This window comes from Berghia stephanieae, chromosome 5 (assembly GCF_034508935.2).
Source record: "Berghia stephanieae isolate SIO BIC M18660-M18661 chromosome 5, UCSD_Bste_1.3, whole genome shotgun sequence".
NCBI classification, from domain to species: domain Eukaryota; kingdom Metazoa; phylum Mollusca; class Gastropoda; order Nudibranchia; family Aeolidiidae; genus Berghia; species Berghia stephanieae.
Genome location: NC_088364.1, coordinates 18000631 through 18018283, shown reverse-complemented (window position 1 = coordinate 18018283; position 17653 = coordinate 18000631). Strand labels below are relative to the sequence as shown.

General features: G+C 34.5%; 1 protein-coding gene across 4 annotated transcripts in view; it reads right to left on the bottom strand.

Moving 5' to 3' along the window:
* Nucleotides 1–6577: 6577 nt before the first annotated feature.
* Nucleotides 6578–17653, bottom strand: part of LOC144972529 (acyl-CoA desaturase-like) — a 56169-nt gene continuing 45093 nt past the window's right edge. For 2 of the 4 annotated variants that reach the window (XM_078913852.1, XM_078913849.1), the window contains exons 2-5: nucleotides 15324–15568; nucleotides 14833–14963; nucleotides 13311–13516; nucleotides 6578–11168 (exon numbers count right to left, since the gene is read on the bottom strand). In XM_078913852.1, coding sequence (XP_078769978.1) covers nucleotides 10745–11168; nucleotides 13311–13516; nucleotides 14833–14963; nucleotides 15324–15568 — 1006 coding nt within the window. In that variant the 3' untranslated portion in view covers nucleotides 6578–10744. Of the gene's footprint in view, nucleotides 11169–13310; nucleotides 13517–14832; nucleotides 14964–15323; nucleotides 15569–17425 lie in introns of all 4 variants that reach the window. The other 2 variants (XM_078913850.1, XM_078913851.1) reach the window with 2 other exon arrangements.

Sequence of the window (17653 nt, the reverse complement as noted above, 5' to 3'; positions counted from 1 at the left end):
TACATCAGTGGGGACTTGCCACCTGTTCAACATGTACCCGTTGTGGGCAAGAACCTGAAACTGCAGAGCATCTAGTTGAACGGTGCGTTCTGACGAATCTTCCGGGCGGGTTTGCGACGGTGCACGAGTGCGGTAATGAATTTGCATTCTGGTCTATATCGTCATAACATAGTAGTGTGAGACCATTAGAAGCTGTTGTCCTGTATCTATCTGTGGTTTTGAGACAAGAGGACAATGTCATCAGCAAAATGAAGATCGTCCAATTGTGTCCAGAATGTTCACTAGATTTCATTGTTTCTCCCCTTGGAGAAGGGTGACAATAAGCGTCCCTATCGGACTCACGTCTCAACTCCAAAGCTTTCTGATGGCTTTACAGCAGGAGCAACTAAGTTTAGTTATAGAAGTTATAGAACGATGGTTGCGACGCTTTTACTTTTATGTCTGTTTTTCTTTGTTATTTATTAGAGGTTTCACACTGTAGGGCTTTTGGGTCATTTATCAACAACAGTATAAAAGAAAATGAGATTTATCAAAAGGTAATTTGTTGGTTTTTAAGGGTTTTACGGCGCTTACGACACATTTAGGTATGCAATTTCAGCGCCAATAAAAAGAAAGAAGTATGGGATAGCGAAAAAATGATAGAATTATAAGTAGAAGTACCCAAGAAAAAGAAAGATAAAAGGGACTGGTTCAAATAGGGAACAGATGTAGATTCCAAGAGCACACCGTACTTAGTTTGAAATCAGCTGAAAGTTTCATCCAGACACCAGTACATGACCCCACCAATTTGAATACTCTCAAATGTTTACAGCATATATCCAAAGAGAAAGCATAACTAACAATACATAATAATTAGAGAGATGATTTACAAGGGGAAAAAATCATGTCCCAAAAACTGACACTAAACATTTGTTTCCCTTTCAGTACTTTCAGCTACCAAGTCCGACAAGGGCCAGGACAAAACCAAGCAATCCCATTCCAAGACAGAGCAACTCGGAAAACATATATAAGTTATAAGAAAATGGGATAGTAAAAAGTTCTAGAATTACAATTAAAGCAACCAATAACAAGCAAGACAAAGGGGGATTGGCTCCAGACACAAGCACAGGTCCCCGCCAAGAGGAACACACTCAATGGTTTACGAATCATACATATGAAAAGGAAAAATAATACAGTGCATAACAGAGAGATGATTTACAAGGTAAAAAAAAAAAAACACATCATCTCCCAAAACTAACTATTCTTTTAACTGTTTCCCTCCCAGCCAGAGCCAGGACAAAACTAAGTAATCTAATTCCAAGACATGTTTTTTGTTGTTTTTAAGGGTTTTACGGCTCTTGCAACACATTTAGGTTTATCACCCCCAGCAAAAAGGAAGAAAATGAGATAGTAGAAAGTTCTAGAATTACAATTAAAGCACCCAAGAGAAAGGAAGACAAAGGGGAACTGGGAACAAATAGGGATCAAATGTAGATTCAAGAGCATACCATTAATGTACTTGTCTGGGATCACCTATAAGTCTTTTTTTTTTTTTTTGTTTGTTGCTTTAGGTCTCTTCCAACACAATTGAGGTTATATGAGAGACCGCTGAAACAAAAAAACAAGCAATCTAACAAAAATAGTACAAATGTCAATCATAATCATAACCTAAAGATATCATAAGCTAAATTATAAATAACCAAGAACAAACAGACAGAAGATTTACAGAAAAAAAAAATATCCTCTGTCAAAAATACAATCACAAACCAAAGAAGCAGGATAGGCTAGTAAAGAGAAGAAGAAACGACATCACTATCGGATCGTACGCCCATGCGAACATCATAGGTATATGATTCAAGGGTGATGCTCCCATCCAACCACCCGCAAAAAAACAAGCAATCTAACAAAAATAGTACAAATGTCAATCAAAATCATAACCTAAAGATATCATAAGCTAAATTATAAATAACCAAGAACAAACAGGCACAGGATTTACAGGGAAAAAAAATATCCCCTGTCAAAAATACAATCACAAACCAAAGAAGCAGGATAGGCTAGTAAAGAGAAGAAGAAACGATATCACTATCGGATCGTACACCCATGCGAACATCATAGGTATACGATTCAGGGTGATGCTGCCATCCAACCACCCGCCTATAAGTCTCACCCAGACACAAGCACAAGATCCAACAAAGAGGAATACACTCAAATGCTTACATTTCATTATACATTCAAAATAACAAATAAAATAATTTATAACAGAGAGATGATTTACAAGGAAAAAAATATCATCTCCCAAAACAATAACTATGCATTTGACTGTTTCCCTCTCAGCAAGGCCAACCGGGGGCCAGGACAAAACTATTGTTGTTTTTGTTTTGAAGGGTTTTACGGCGCTTGCAACACATTTAGGTCATATCAGCGCCAGTAAAAATGAAGAAAATTGGATAGTAAAGACATTCTTGATGTACAATTAAAAGGGCTTGAAGAAAAAAGTAAGATAATATCAGTGCACTTAATTTGAGATCACCTAAAAGTCTCAACCAGACACCAGCACAGGTCCCACTAAGAGTAATACACTCAAATGTTTACAAATCATATGTTAAAAATAAACAATTACATAACAAGAGAGATGATTTACAAGGAAAAGCATATCATCTCCCAAAACTATAACTATACATTTGACTGTTTCCCTCCCGGCCAAGGACCACGTTATCTCATTCCAAGACAAAGACAGAAAGCAATTGGAAAACAGACACAGGGTGATAGAAGACATAGCAAGTACCTCCCTGCCCACTATGTTTGTTTTTGTTTTTGAGGGTTTTACGGCGCTTGCAACACATTAAGATCATATCAGCGCCAGTAAAAAAGAAGAAATGGGATAGTAAAAAGTTATAGAATTCAATTAAAGCACCCAAGAAAAGGTAAGACAATGGGGAATTTGTTCAAATAGGAAACAGATGTAGATTCCAAGAGCACACCATCAAAGTACTTAGGTTGAGATCACCTAAAAGTCTCATCCAGACACAAGCACAGGTCCCCACTAAGAGGAATACACTCAAATGTTAACAAATCAAATATAACATGTAAATAAAACATAATACAGTACATAACATAGAGATGATTTACAAGGAAAAAAATATCATCTCCCAAAGCAATAACTATACATTCGACTGTTTCCCTCTCAACCAAGGACTCCGACCAAGGTTAGGACAAAACCAAGCAATCTCACTCCAAGACAAAGACAGAAAGCAAGTTGGAAAAAAGATATTAGGGGATAGAAGACACAGTATGTACCTCCCTGCCCGCTATGGGAGGTCAGGATCCCCACCCAGCCTGCCCACAATGGGAAGTCAGGAACCCCACCCAGTAATTCCAAGACAAAGTCAGAAAGCAAGTTGGAAAACAGATGTAGGGGGATAGTATTTAATGTACCTCCCTGCCCACTATGGGAGGTCAGGAACCCACCCAGTCAATTTCACTGTACTCTGGTGTAAAATGGATATCTTTCAGCGTTGTCTCTGTCGGGGGAAAATTCAAAACCAAGAAATCCCATTTCAATTGTTTGTTTTGTTTTTAAGGGTTTTACGGCGCTTGCAACACATTTAGGTTTATCAGCGCCAGTAAAAAGAAAGAAAATGGGATAGTAAAAAGTTCTAGAATTACAATTAAAGCACCCAAGAAAAAGTAAGACAAAGGGGAACTAGGAACAAATAGGGATCAGATGTGGATTCCAAGAGCATACCACCAATGTACTTAGTTTGAGATCACCTTTAAGTCTCATCCGAACACAAGAACAAAATCCAACAAAGAGGAATACACTTAAATGCTTACACTATATATTAAAAATAATAAATATAATAATACATAACAGAGAGATGATTTACAAGGAAAAAAATATCATGCCCCAAAACAATAACTATGCATTTGACTGTTTCCCTACCAGCCAGGACCAGGACAAAACCAAGTAACCTCATTCCAAGACAAAGACAGAAAGCATGTTAGAAAACAGATATAAGGGGATAGAAGACACAGTATGTACCTCCCTGTCCGCAATGGGAGGTCAGGATCCCCACCCAGAAATCCCATTTCAAGACAAAGACAGAAAGCAACTCAGAAAACATATCGGGGGATAAAGACACGACTAGTGACCTCCTGCCCACCACGGGAGGTCAAAAGAGAGACCACCCAGAGTTTTATCTTAGATAAAAACAAAGAACAAAAGTGACAATTTTTAAAAATCATTTATTTGCTTGGTCTATTTGATTTTTGCATAGGACAAATACAGGGTTTGATGCTAATACCTTCTAATGCATGTTATGTCAAATGAGGCATCGTAAATCAATAGTTCAATCAAATAAATTATTAAAAAGGCAAAGAAAAATAAAAGCAAGCAGAAATGCAAATAACAGACACGAAGGAACAACAATCAAACCACACAGAGGTGAGGAATGGGAAGTCCCCAAACCACAAATCAAATAGTATATCCTTTCTGAGGTCAGAATACTAATACTAAGTCACATTATAAATTGTCATTGTAATCTTTTCTGTTTCTTTAGCGAGTATGCAATTTTTAAAAAGGAATAAAATGAGTTACTGACACCTGATGGCATATTGAGGGAGAAAATCTTACTGCGACCGTTAACAATAATAATAATAATAATAATAATAATAATAATAATAATAATAATAATAATAATAACAATAATAATAATATAATAATAATAATAATATTAATAATAATAATAATAATAATAATAATAATAATAATAATAATAATAATAATAATAATGTTAACAGTTTTTAAAAGTTGGAAAATAATGTCCTGGCTCTTTTGTGTGGCAGAGACATTCAAAATTTTAAAATATTATCTTTGATATTTTGTTATTTTTTCATAAGAGCATATAATTGAAATTTATATTTATAAGTAATAATAAAAAGTGTGTGTGAGTGAGTGGGGGGGGGGGGGGGGGGGGGGGGGGGATTGTACGCCTTTGTCTTGGATAAAAGATTAAGAGATCACAACACAGTTTCACATGATATAATTTATTCAAAACAATGTAAATATTCACAAAATGGTGCATCTTCTCATAAAATACATGTCATTCAAATAGCGAGTTCAAAAAATAATAATAAACGAAAAAAAAAAAAAGGCCTGACAACCAGGATAACCAAAATTGAAGTAATTTTTACAAAAACATTTTCTATGAGAATTTGATGAGATGCATAGAAACTGTTAAAATGAATTGTCTTTCCAAAAAAAATAAATAAATAAAATGAAAGGTGCATTTTTCCTCTCAGCGAACTTACAGATTTGCAATATTCTCTTCTTTGTCTTCTTAAATTGGACAAAGAAATTAATTTCCATCGCAGAATTCTGCATTAGTTTCACCAATATCTTGACTGGCTCACAAGAGAGAAGAATGACCATTAAATACTACCATGCTATATTGAATCACAATGGAGGGAAAATGACATGGAAAGCGCAATATGTTTTTTAAAAAGGGAAAATATATGAAGACGCAATCAACGAGTCCGCCTCAACCTCTGTTATGAATTCTCAAATACTGCATTAATGGAAAACACCAAAATACTAATGGAATAATGTTTGTCTTTTTAGGATTTCAACAGATTTTGTCAAACTTTTAGATATTAAAAGCACCTTTTGATGAAATCAATATTTAAATTACCAAAAATAAAATATGGACACAATTCAACAGCAAATAGTTTTGCTGTGTGGAAAGCACAACTGGGTCTAGTTAAACCTACTGCAAACTTTGAGATCGGTGAAGAGTCGTAATATACACAGAATACACTTTTAGAACACGTTTCTGTAACGCATATTATGAGCATTTTTTTTAATGCACACACACAACAAAAAAAAAACAAAAACAAACATCATCAATGATCATTGTTAACAATTTTTGTTTTCATAAGTTTTAATATTACTCAGAACTTAGGGGAGGTCGGGGAGGAAGATCACAGGGCAAATAAAAGTGGTCTTTTGGTCTTCATATCAAACAGGAAACCCCCCCCCCTCCATTTTCTTTGTTTTCTAAAAGGTAAAAGCTCACAACAAATTACATTGTATTGTGATTTTGCTGCCTCTTATGGGTTTTACAGTGCTTACAACATTTTAAGTCGTTTCATCCTGAGTAAGGAAGATGATTGTCAACCAAAAGATTTAGATTTAGCTATTAAGCAGCAAAGAAAATGGAAGACAAAATGGACTAGCTTTACAAAGGTCAGAAGTAAACCAAGAACAATATATCCTTGATGAAGCGAGCCAGAAACTACTTAAAAGTCTCACACTGACACCTCTATGTGATATCACACTAGGACGTGTATGCAGTTATTAAAAAAAAAAACCCCAACCCATTAACGTAACTAAAATAGGAGCAAGAGTGACATCCCTATCCTTAAAAGTTAGGTCCAGAGTCACTGAACCACATAGCCAATGAATTGCGAGTAAAGTGTGACTAAGCTATTTAACCCATTTTTGAAAACCAAAAATATTAACAAAAAATAAACAAATAAATGAAAATGAAAATGAAAAAAAAAATTTAAAAAAAAAGAAATAATAATAATAATAACAGACTCAAATCACCAGGAATGACTTTATTCACACATTAAAAATAAAGGACAATCCCCATACAATGGATAACACAATTTGATAAAGACAGTAGGACTAGTTCTGATTATTCGTAACTGAAGTATCAGATAAAAGATACTGTAAATGTGAAAAGAAAGTAATGTATACTGGATTTCTCAAAAATGTGAGTGGATGAAATATCTCTATGAGAAATGCAATTGGGAAAATGAAATAAAAATATTATCATCAGAGGTATTTCAGATCAGAAAATAGACCAAAAAAAGTTTTATGGCACCTCATTTTCATTTCATAAACGATAACTCCATCTTGAGTAATTTTCCATTTCATTCAGGAAATAGATTATAAAAAAAGTATGTTGTTTATTATTATTCAGAAAAATCAATTAGAATGCTTTTGACCATTCGGTTATAAATATTGAAAGGTTTTGCTAAATAAAGAGCATTGTAGATTTACCAAAAAGTAACAAAACTTATATCAAGACATCAGAAATTGACAGTAGCTTTAATAAGATTTATTTGTTTAAAAGAAAAAATAAAGGATTCAAACCCATAACCTTTTTGACCGAAAGAACTCTTGCCACTATGCTCGTAGTCGAATGTTTAGTTTGATCTTTAGACATAAGTTACAAGTAAAAATAACATAAAACAACAAAGAAAACACACACACACACACACAAAGAAAACAACCAAACTAGGTTGATATCCATCAAAAGTCAGGAGTCATTATTTTAGGTCTGGAAAAATCTCATCAAATAAATATTGTACACTTTTATATAAATATAGTATAATGAAACCTCACTGTCGTCCCCTCCCCCCCCTTCTCCATCTTTTATATTGATTGCCTCAACACCACCATAATGACTTAAGGAAATTGTATCAAAATTACAATAAAACAATTTTGTTTTTTTTAAAAGGTTTTACGGTGCTTGCAACACATTTAGGTTATATCAGCGCCAGTAAAAAGGAAGAAAACGGGATAGTAAAAAGTTCTAGAATTACAATTAAAGCACCCAAGAGAAAGTAAGACAAAGGGGAACTGGGAACAAATAGGGATCAGATGCATATTCCAAGAGCATACCATCAATGTACTTAGTTTGAGATCACCTATAAGTCTCAACCGGACACAAGCACAAAATCCAACAAAGCGGAATACACTCAAATGCTTACATTATACATTTAAAATAAATATAATAATACATAACAGAGAGATGATTTACAAGGAAAAAAATATCATCTCCAAAAACAATAATTATGCAGTTGACTGTTTCCCTCCCAGCCAGGGTCAGAACAAAACCAAGTAATCTCATTCCAAGACAAAGACAGAAAGCATGTTGGAAAACAGATATAGGGGGGTAGAAGACACAGTAAGTACCTCCCTGCCCACTCTGGTAGGTAGAAACCCCACCATGAATAAAACAATTTGTTACATCTCCAACTTTCTAAATCTAGCTAGTGTCATAACAAGTTTTTAAATAAGTAGAAGAATGACAACATTCCAATTTTAAAATTGCAGATGATGTTTTTATGTTTTTAAGGGTTTTACGGCACTTGCAACACATTTAGGTCATATCAGCGCCAGTAAAAAGGAAGAAAATAAGATAGTAAAAAGTTATAGAAATACAATTAAAGTGGCCAAGAAAAGAGAAGACAAAAGGGGAATTGGTTCAAATAGGAAACAGATGTAGATTCCAAGAGCACACTATCAAAGCACTTAGTTTGAGATTACCTAAAAGTCTCATCCAGACAAAAGCACAGGTCCCCACTAAGAGGAATACACTCAAATGTTTTACAAATCGTATATACTATAAAGAAAACATAATACAATGCATAACAGAGAGATGATTTACAAGGAAAAAAATATCATCTCCCAAAACAATAACTATGCATTTGACTGTTTCCCTCCCAGTCAAGGTATCCGGCCAGGGCCAGGACAAAACCAAGTAATCTCATTCCAAGACAAAGACAGAAAGCTAGTTGGAAAACAGATATAGGGGGATAGAAGACACAGTATGTACCTCCCTGCCCACTATGGCAGATGAAGTCAAATTTCAACTGTCAGATATAAAAACTTATGACATGTGATGCTACTCAAACATTAAAACGTTGTATAGGTATAATAAAAGTCATGTTTCAAACCAAATGTCAGCGGTAAAATTGTGTAAATCGAGAAAGTTTTACTGTTTTGCACAGCTCCCGAGTGTAATTTAAAATAACATTCACGACAATACAAATTGATTAAATTCACTAAATGATATATTTTGTTCGTTTCATTTTTAAAATGGACTATATGTCAAAAAGTATTTGCAAAACCAACATTTTCAAGAGATAGGATGATACAATTCTTAACAAATAATGTGATGAAACAAATTGTGGTTATTAATATGAAATACAACAATAACAGTGTCATGGATTTCTGTTGAACTTAATAATGAGAATTATCACTTATACCCTAGCCAGAGCAACAACATCAACATTATAATAATTACTTATAAATTCACACCTTAGGTGTCCCAACAACTCAATTGTAAAGCACTTGTTTCACAAGCCAGAATTGTTCCTGGGTGTGCAGTTGACCTTTACACCTCCACACATCAGCGGTGATTTGATTAGATCAGGTGGAAAGCTAATTGCACTTGACTAGTTTTACCCAAAGGATAGCAAACAGTTGTTACTGCTTATTTAATGCTAGAGAAGCTGGGATAAAGTTTCGTTCCATGAGCCTTATGGCTCTGATGAATTATTTTACTGAATTTCCCAGTACAGGAAACATAATTTTACGCCATATCAGCATCTGATAAAAGGAATACAACGATACAGTACACACTGCGTATTTAGATACTTGAGTTCACATACATTTACCGAAATGTAAGGCAAAACAGACTAGCTGGAGAAAAGATACCAGTGGCAATTTACCTTTGTGCCCAACCTGGAGCCTACCAAAGTTCCACAAGATCTTAAGAGATAATTTAATTTTTTTGAGTAGGCATTCATTCAGAATGACTGGTTACTCGAGAAATCTTTAAAAGGTCATCTCTCATAGAAAAATGTGAATAATCAACTTTGTCTAAATTTAAGTAAAAGACTCGAACCAAGACTTGAGACATTATCTCATTCAAGAATAAAGACAAGAAAGCAACATAGAGATAATAGATAAAGAGGGAAGAGTGAGGTCCCACCAACTGTCTGTACAAAAAGTAACAGGATCACACAATGGTTAGAATCAAGTGCCTAAAAATGATTACCTGCTGCTTTTTTGATTCATTCTTACCTCGTGTGGGAAGCTCAAAAACAAAATCCTACAGTTTAGTAAAACATCGATGAAATATTAATTTCTTATTTCCAAACCTAAAGCAAAATGAATGACAGTTCAGAAAACCGAGGTAATAATCTTGAAAAAAAAAAAAAGAATTATCATAATCAACTTTCATGTCAATAAATAATTATAGTTTTTTTTTTTTTTAATAAAAAATAAATGAAAAGAAAAAAAATTCTCTTACTGCTTTGTCTGACACGACATTAAACCATTGCCTGCTCTCGTGATTTCCATTCTCATTTTTAAATATTTGAAACTTTATTTTTTAGTCCAACTGTATAATATCATACTGTGGCATCAGAGGTAAGAAAATGTGTCTCCATGGGCCATGAACTCATTCACAAATGCTACTGTTCCAGGCAGCATTGGAATTATTATCCAACCTTAATAAATTCAGGCAAACTGGTTTCATGAATCGTTTCCAAAGTAAGTTTTTCATTTAGTCAACAATGGAAGTCAGATTCAGTAGAGAAATGCTTATACTTAAGGGTAGAATCCTAAATCAGGATTCTTAAAGTGCTTGCCTTTAGCACCGGTGACCAGCATGATAAAGTAACAATTGCAGATGTATACAACCCTTAGTGCTGATGTCGTCCAACACTTTACAAAGGCTAGATACATTTTGTACAAGATGAGACAGGCATTTCAATGAGCGTTTCTAAGATACATATACATAAAGGACATAGCAATAAAAACTGCTTTTTTTTTTTAGCTCATTCTATTTGCTTAAAATAATGTCATCTGTGAACTGCTCTTTATCTCTCTATGTAAACAAGAGTTTGATAAAACATTGAGGGTGCAAATGGAAAAAAGTTAAATAACTATTTTAGTTTTAAGAAATTATTCTGAACGATCTCCAGTTCTCAATTTTCTCTTTTCAATAACTTCTTTAGGAATGGTGCGTAAATCATAAGCCTGTCCCGTCATGTACATGGCATCAATGAACATTGTGGTCAAATTCAACTTCCATCCGAATTCACTGGTAGAGTAATCGTGGGGGAATACATGGTGGTAGTTATGGAATCCCTCTCCGGTCGCACAAAGAGCAACAGCAAGATTCTGTGCTGGCATGATGCGCTCATCATATGGTTTGTTGCCCCACATATGTGCAGCACTGTTGACCAACCAAGTAGCGTTCAGTACCAATGTGTATCGCATGACTGCTGAGATGTAAAAGGCAAGGTACAAACTCTCCCCCCACATCAAGGCTGGAACAGCTGTTGGTATTATGAAGCAGAATAGTAAAAGGAGCTTTCCATAGTGTCTGAAATAGTATAAAAAAAAAAAAAACATTCAGAAAAAATGAATTCTTTATATCTTTTGCCAAATGTACACAAATGGCAAAATAGTCTAGTGGGCAGTGCATTCACTAAATTGAGATGAATGCAATGTCAATCACTATTTTTTTCCACTGCAATTCTATCAATTATCAGTAAATGGGTAGCTCTTCATATATCTGGTGATGGTAATAGGTGATGAGGAAAAGAAATGGTCGACCTACAATGTAAGGACATTAAGCTTTCTAATTTCATTTCAGACAAATGTGTCCTACTCCAGTTTTTAAAATAGCGACAGGATCATCAAAAATGACAAAATAATTTCTGTTTTAAACTTTGATAATTGGGTTTGAGAATTTATTTTAGTCGAAGCACAGTGTTTACAAAATGTTTATATCAAGGACAATAAGGAAGATGCTAGAACAGACAGTGGAAAGATATTAATTTTAGACTTAATCCACGCCTGGCATAAACCTCACCTTCAGACTTAGGTCGAGTTCTGCTTTGGATGGCACAAAGTTGAGTCCTTGGAAAAGGCTCTTTATTTACATTCTTCTTTCAGTTATATAATGAATACCTGACTCGTAACAGTAACAACACTGTCTCTGTTGTCAAGTCCTTTATGTCACGTATTACTGTTGGCTTGGGAACAAAATCAATTTAACCCTCATACACTGATCTGAATTTCTAAGAGATTTGCAAGAGATGAAGAGGGTGACTCCAATTCTACAATAAAGTTTTAAAAAAACATTTGACCTTTGTCCATGCTCGTTACAACAAAGCAATATATCACATGTTCTAAACCTGATTTCACAAATTTTTATTTGACTACTATATCAATCTTGAATAAAACCTCAGGACAACTTTTTTCAAAAAGCCTGCCCTGGATAGCAGCTGGCCTAGTCTTAAAATCAAAAGCTGCATGCATTGATTTTGTACATTCATTGCTAGTTACAACACTCAACAACAACCCAAGTACACATTCAAAATTATGTTTTTCAGGTTTTAACGGTATAATGGTCACCTGTTTATCTTTCTTTTATTTTGCTTGTTCATGTGTTTTAAGAATAAAATAAAAATGAAATGCATCCATATTTGGGTCACAATAACATTTAGCTATCTCCATATCGAGAGCTAGAGAAATGACATAATTTGGTTTTAGATTGTGCCACATTTAAATCACTCATGATTACGATATAATACAAAAATAGAAAATAAGGATCAGAATTTGTCAGCAGTTTTATCTTCTTGACTATCATCCCTTACCACATCATCAAATCATAAACTTAATCTCTAACTTGATAACCCAATTGGGATTGAAAACAAAGATAATATTCATTTAAATAAACATCTTAAGATACCTTATAGAAAAGAAAAAAGCAATCCATTGTCAAACAAACAATTAGGAGATGATAAAAGCCCAATATCCTCATCAGTTTCTTTTAGTTTAAAAAAAAAAAAAAGTATACAAGCATCTTATTTAATAGAAAGTAAATTATTTTCAAGCCATTTTTCAAGATCTTTTTCTCCGGTGTCTCATGGTATACCTAAGTGGACAGCGCATCTCCACGGTACGGTCTTTGCTTCATACCTGAAAGATACCGAGTTCAATTAAATACCACTGTGCTGTGTGGCATTGAGCAAGCCATCTCACCCTAGCTCAATTCGCAGCGCTGCACTGTGGTTGATGCCTGGGTTATTCCAGTCTTCCCTTGGAATAGACCCTAGAGAAAATTTCCCCTTTGGGATGAATAAAGAGAATTTAATTTTATTTTTAAAAATTTTTATCCATTAAAATCGATTCCAAGCCCAAGAACAAGTTAAAACTGAACACACGAGTAACCAAAATTAAATGACCTTAAATTTTCAAGATCACAGTCATGCCACAGTCCCCAAAACAATAAAGCAGTAGTTACAATCAAATACAAAAGTTAGTAAACATTGTAGCAAGTATGTGTTCTTGTTACTGTAAGCTTTGCTTGAAGTGAAAGTTTAACAATGCTTTTAAAGTCTATAAAGAGATATAATTGTTTTTGCCAAAGTGGGAATTTTTTTTTAAAGTAAACAAATAAACAAACAAAAAACAAAACAAAGAGAAAGTAAACAAATGCAGAAATAATAAAACTCACCTGTCTTGGAACATAACAACAGGGTCTTTTCGTAGATCGGAGAGGTCAATGAGTTTTCCTTTTTCTTTGACATCTGGATGTTTTTTGACCAACAACCAGCCAATATGGGAAAAGAAAAAGCCTCTCTTGGCATTATGGGGATCGGCATCAGTCTCAGAGAATTTGTGATGAGCACGATGATCACGAGACCACTCATATATAGAATTCTGAAATTGGTTAAGAAACAGCACAAAATTTTGAAAAGGTGCAAATAAGTATAAAAAAATAAAAAGTCTCGATTAACATTTTAAAAATTAGTGCTGTTTAGTACGTAAATTAGTGTTAATCCTATACATCTGCATTATAAAACCATATTTAAGCAAAAAATTTTAAAAATCAACAAATTTCTCTGTATATTTCTCTCGTGTCACTTTTGTCTAATTATAAATACAAAATTGATAGTTTCAATCACAGTGCGGGTGTTTCACTACCGTCTTGCAGTTTGCTGACAGATACTCTTCGAAAAATAATTGTCTGATTTGATGAAGATTAACATTTGAAATGAACAGCTCAATGTCCTTGAACAGTAAGGGAGAGATAACAACGCTAGTAATAGTTCCAAACTTCCACTTTCCTTCCTGGAAAGATACTAATTTAATACTAATTAATTGTGGTTGCTGGCTAAGATTAAACGTGTTTTATGTGTTACTTTTTTGACAAAGTCGTCCCCTGAAATAAATAAATAAATATGAACATTTATATAGTGCATTTCCAGATTAACTATGCTTAATGAGCTTCACATTCCCCCAGCAAGCCATTTTGTAGTCCTTCAGAGCCATTGGGCTCATGGAGCCTTCAGAGCCATTGGGCTCATGGAACAGGAGTTTATCCTGGTTTCTATAGCATGAAATGGACAATAGCAAATGCTTGCTATCCTTTGGATAGGATGCTAGTCTATTGCAAAGTACTTTCTGCCAAATCTAACAGACTCAGCTACCCATTCACTGCTTGGTGAACAAGGGGGGTCAGAAAAATACAGACTGCACCCCGGGATCGATCTTGGTCCCTTTGTATGTGAAGCGAGTGCTCTACCAACTGAGCTATCAGATTCTGTAGACAGATTCAAAATAATATTCACCCAGCAGGCAATATGGAACCATATTTCCATTATATACAGTATCAACTGCCTGTTAGGGGTCCTTTTTGTAAAGACATTCTTATAATACCCCTAACTTCCGTTAGCCAAGAACTTAATCACACCTGAGTCATGTGGGTAATGTGTTCAAATTGTCTTTTCTAAGGACACAACCTCGGGACTTTAATTTTTCACAATTACTGTCACTCATCCAGCCACTGATCTCACTAAATATTGCTTGACTTATAAAGGACGAGACACTGTACCACTGAGACAATAAGAATCCATCCTTATCTAGTATGTAAGAAAAAAATATAGATTTCACCTTTCTTTCGAGTATTTGTCAATAAATTTATCACAATAGAATATTGAAGATTGGGGGTTGTTTTCAAAATTGTTTATACTTACTTGAAAAGCAATACAGTTACACATTGCTAAAAAGATTCTTAGTGGAAGCTTGGCTTTATAGGCCCTGTGAGACCACAGCCTGTGAGCACCCGCTGTTATTCCCATTGCTGAGCAAAAATATAACCAGCCAGCTGCAATGGATGAAAATAAGTCAAAAATTAACATTCAAAAGTATAATTTTTAAAAATCAAAGTAGTTAAATTGAACTTTCAGAGTGTTCCCCTTGATAAATGCTATTGGGGACACTCATCTTTTGTTAAATATTTGGATCAGATAATTTTTAAGCAGTTTATAAACATTTCAAACCTACTCATAAATATTGGGGGGTGGGTGAAGAAAATTAAAAAAAAAAAAAAGAGAGAGAAAGATCTTTGCCATATTGTTCATTGATAGACAATCAACAATCAATATTTAATCAAGCTTTATGAATTAAATAGCTAATAAAGACTCAATAATTCAACATTCTTTCATTAATTTGAGTTGCTACTTACTCCAAACCACTGTCTCTGTCATGGCAGAGGAGACGAGGAAGAAAGAATAAATAGTTCCACCATGGAGGAGAATAAATATGATGACATTCCTCCAAACTATGATCATTGGGGGTCGCTTCGGTTCATGTGGTGTGTTTGTTATCATCTCATCAACTTTATCAAGACCCAAAACATCTTCGTGGTTACCATTTTCAGTTGGACTTCTTGGAGCCATCTTTGTGATAGTCTCAGTTTGTGCGCTATTCCTGATAAAACAATAATTCAATTTAAAATCCTCTTAAGACATAAAAGAAATAACTTTACTTAAAACCCATTCAATCAGGGTCCTTGGTAGAATAGCTCAGCTAGTAGAACTCTCACCTTACAAGCCAAAGAAGTGGTTTCAGCTTCTGCTACAGTCAGGTTTTTATGACCTCTCTTTCAACCCAGCAGTGACTGAGCTGCTGGGTCTGTTAGACCCATAGAAAGTACTTTGCGATAGACTAGCATCCTACTGAAAGGGAAGCAAGCAATTGTTACTGTGTATTTAATGCTATAAAAATCAGAATAAACTCAGTCTATTTATGTTTTATGGCTCTTAAGGGACTGACATAATTACTTGTTCAAATAGTCTTGGTAACCAAATACTGACCTACAACCTTTTGATCAATAGGCAAGCGATTTACTATCAGACCTGAAAAATTGTAGCTACTATAGTTAACTTTAAAAAACCAACAGCTTACCCTCACAAGGATTAAGTGACACTTCTAAATCCTTAAAATTATGTAGTCTGGCATCAACTTTCATTTTCAATAAGTTTTAATGACTTAGAGATGCTCATGAAGTTATGGGGTTGGAGCCAAAATTTCGTAATTCTATGACATTTTTTTTTTGTAATTAATTTTGTAGGCAGGTCTGCTTCAGTATGAATATATGTGAAAAAGGACATTAATTATTAAAGTACCACAACTATAGGCGTGGTTGTCTACTAACTCATTAAGTGCGTTGGTCGCTGACAGATAATATGTCTCGTCTTTAACAAAATTAAGGAATCATGCTGGACGAAAATCGTAAATTTTGGCCCTGGTATTGTGCACTACACAAATTACAATACTGGATTCAGGTGTGAACGAGTAGCTGGCCATACAGTGTTGGATATTTTCAGGATTACCTGGCAAAACCCAGTTCACCAGGTGTCAAGATAACTTAACTTATATAAAATGTAACTTTCTCATGTTTATATCACAGAAGACACAGCAAGTGACCTCCTGCCCACTATGGGAAGTCAAAAGACCCCACCCAGATAGCAGTAGTGATGATGATGAAGATAGGTTAATTAATTTAAAGCATGCCCCGGTCATCCATGTATGAAAACACTAGCGGAAGGACTTCCGTAGTTTCACAGCACCTAAAGAGGAGATTTTTTTTTTATATTACCAGGTGGAGACCCCCCCCCCCCCCCTACCCTCCCTTCCCCCTCAACTAAAGATATTATAATCTGATGAAACTATATTTGCCATCACTTGCAACATCGAAATTGATGGGAAACACTGTAAGTAATATGGCGTCGGCCGGAGTCGTAAATGACAATCGATTCAGCAAATTGTTTTTTTTTTTTATTATTATAAAAATCACACCAATGAAATTAATTTACCTTAAATGGCAATATTTATTGGACATTGCAACTAAGAATTGAAAGTCTATAATGGCTTTTTTAAAAACGAGTAATATAATAAAACTACGGAAGTCCTCCCACACTAGCTTCTTTCTAAATCTTACCTAATTTTTTAAAGAATAAAACAACCCCAATATGTTTAATTTGGACAAACAAAGCGGCATAGAGTGTGGAAAACATGCGAATCCCTCTGATACTGATAAGCTATCAAAAGCAGACAAATAAGGTCCCTCAAAGCGATGTTAATGAATATAATATACTTTTTTTTATCAATAAATATAAACTGAGAACACGAGCATCTGGATATATTAGATTTAGGGGGAAGGATATAGACTTGTCTACTGAATGGTCAGAGTCAGAGGACGACTGTTCTCTAGATCAATGCTCACGCAGAGAGAGAGAAGAGAGAGAGAGAGAGAGAGAGAGAGAAGAGAGAGAGAGAGATCACCTTATACACTGGACGGTTCTTTGATATAAACAAATTCCTAAGTGTTTTATGACACTCTTGTCCACACTTAATTTATAATTTAAGTTGAAGTAAAAGTAAAGAAGATCATCAAATTGTAAACACGCTATTTAGAATAATTAAACACACACCTCCGAGAAGTATCTTGCCAAGATCTGCTTTTCTTGTGTCTTAAATAATCCTTTAAACCTGATATATTTTCAACCGTTC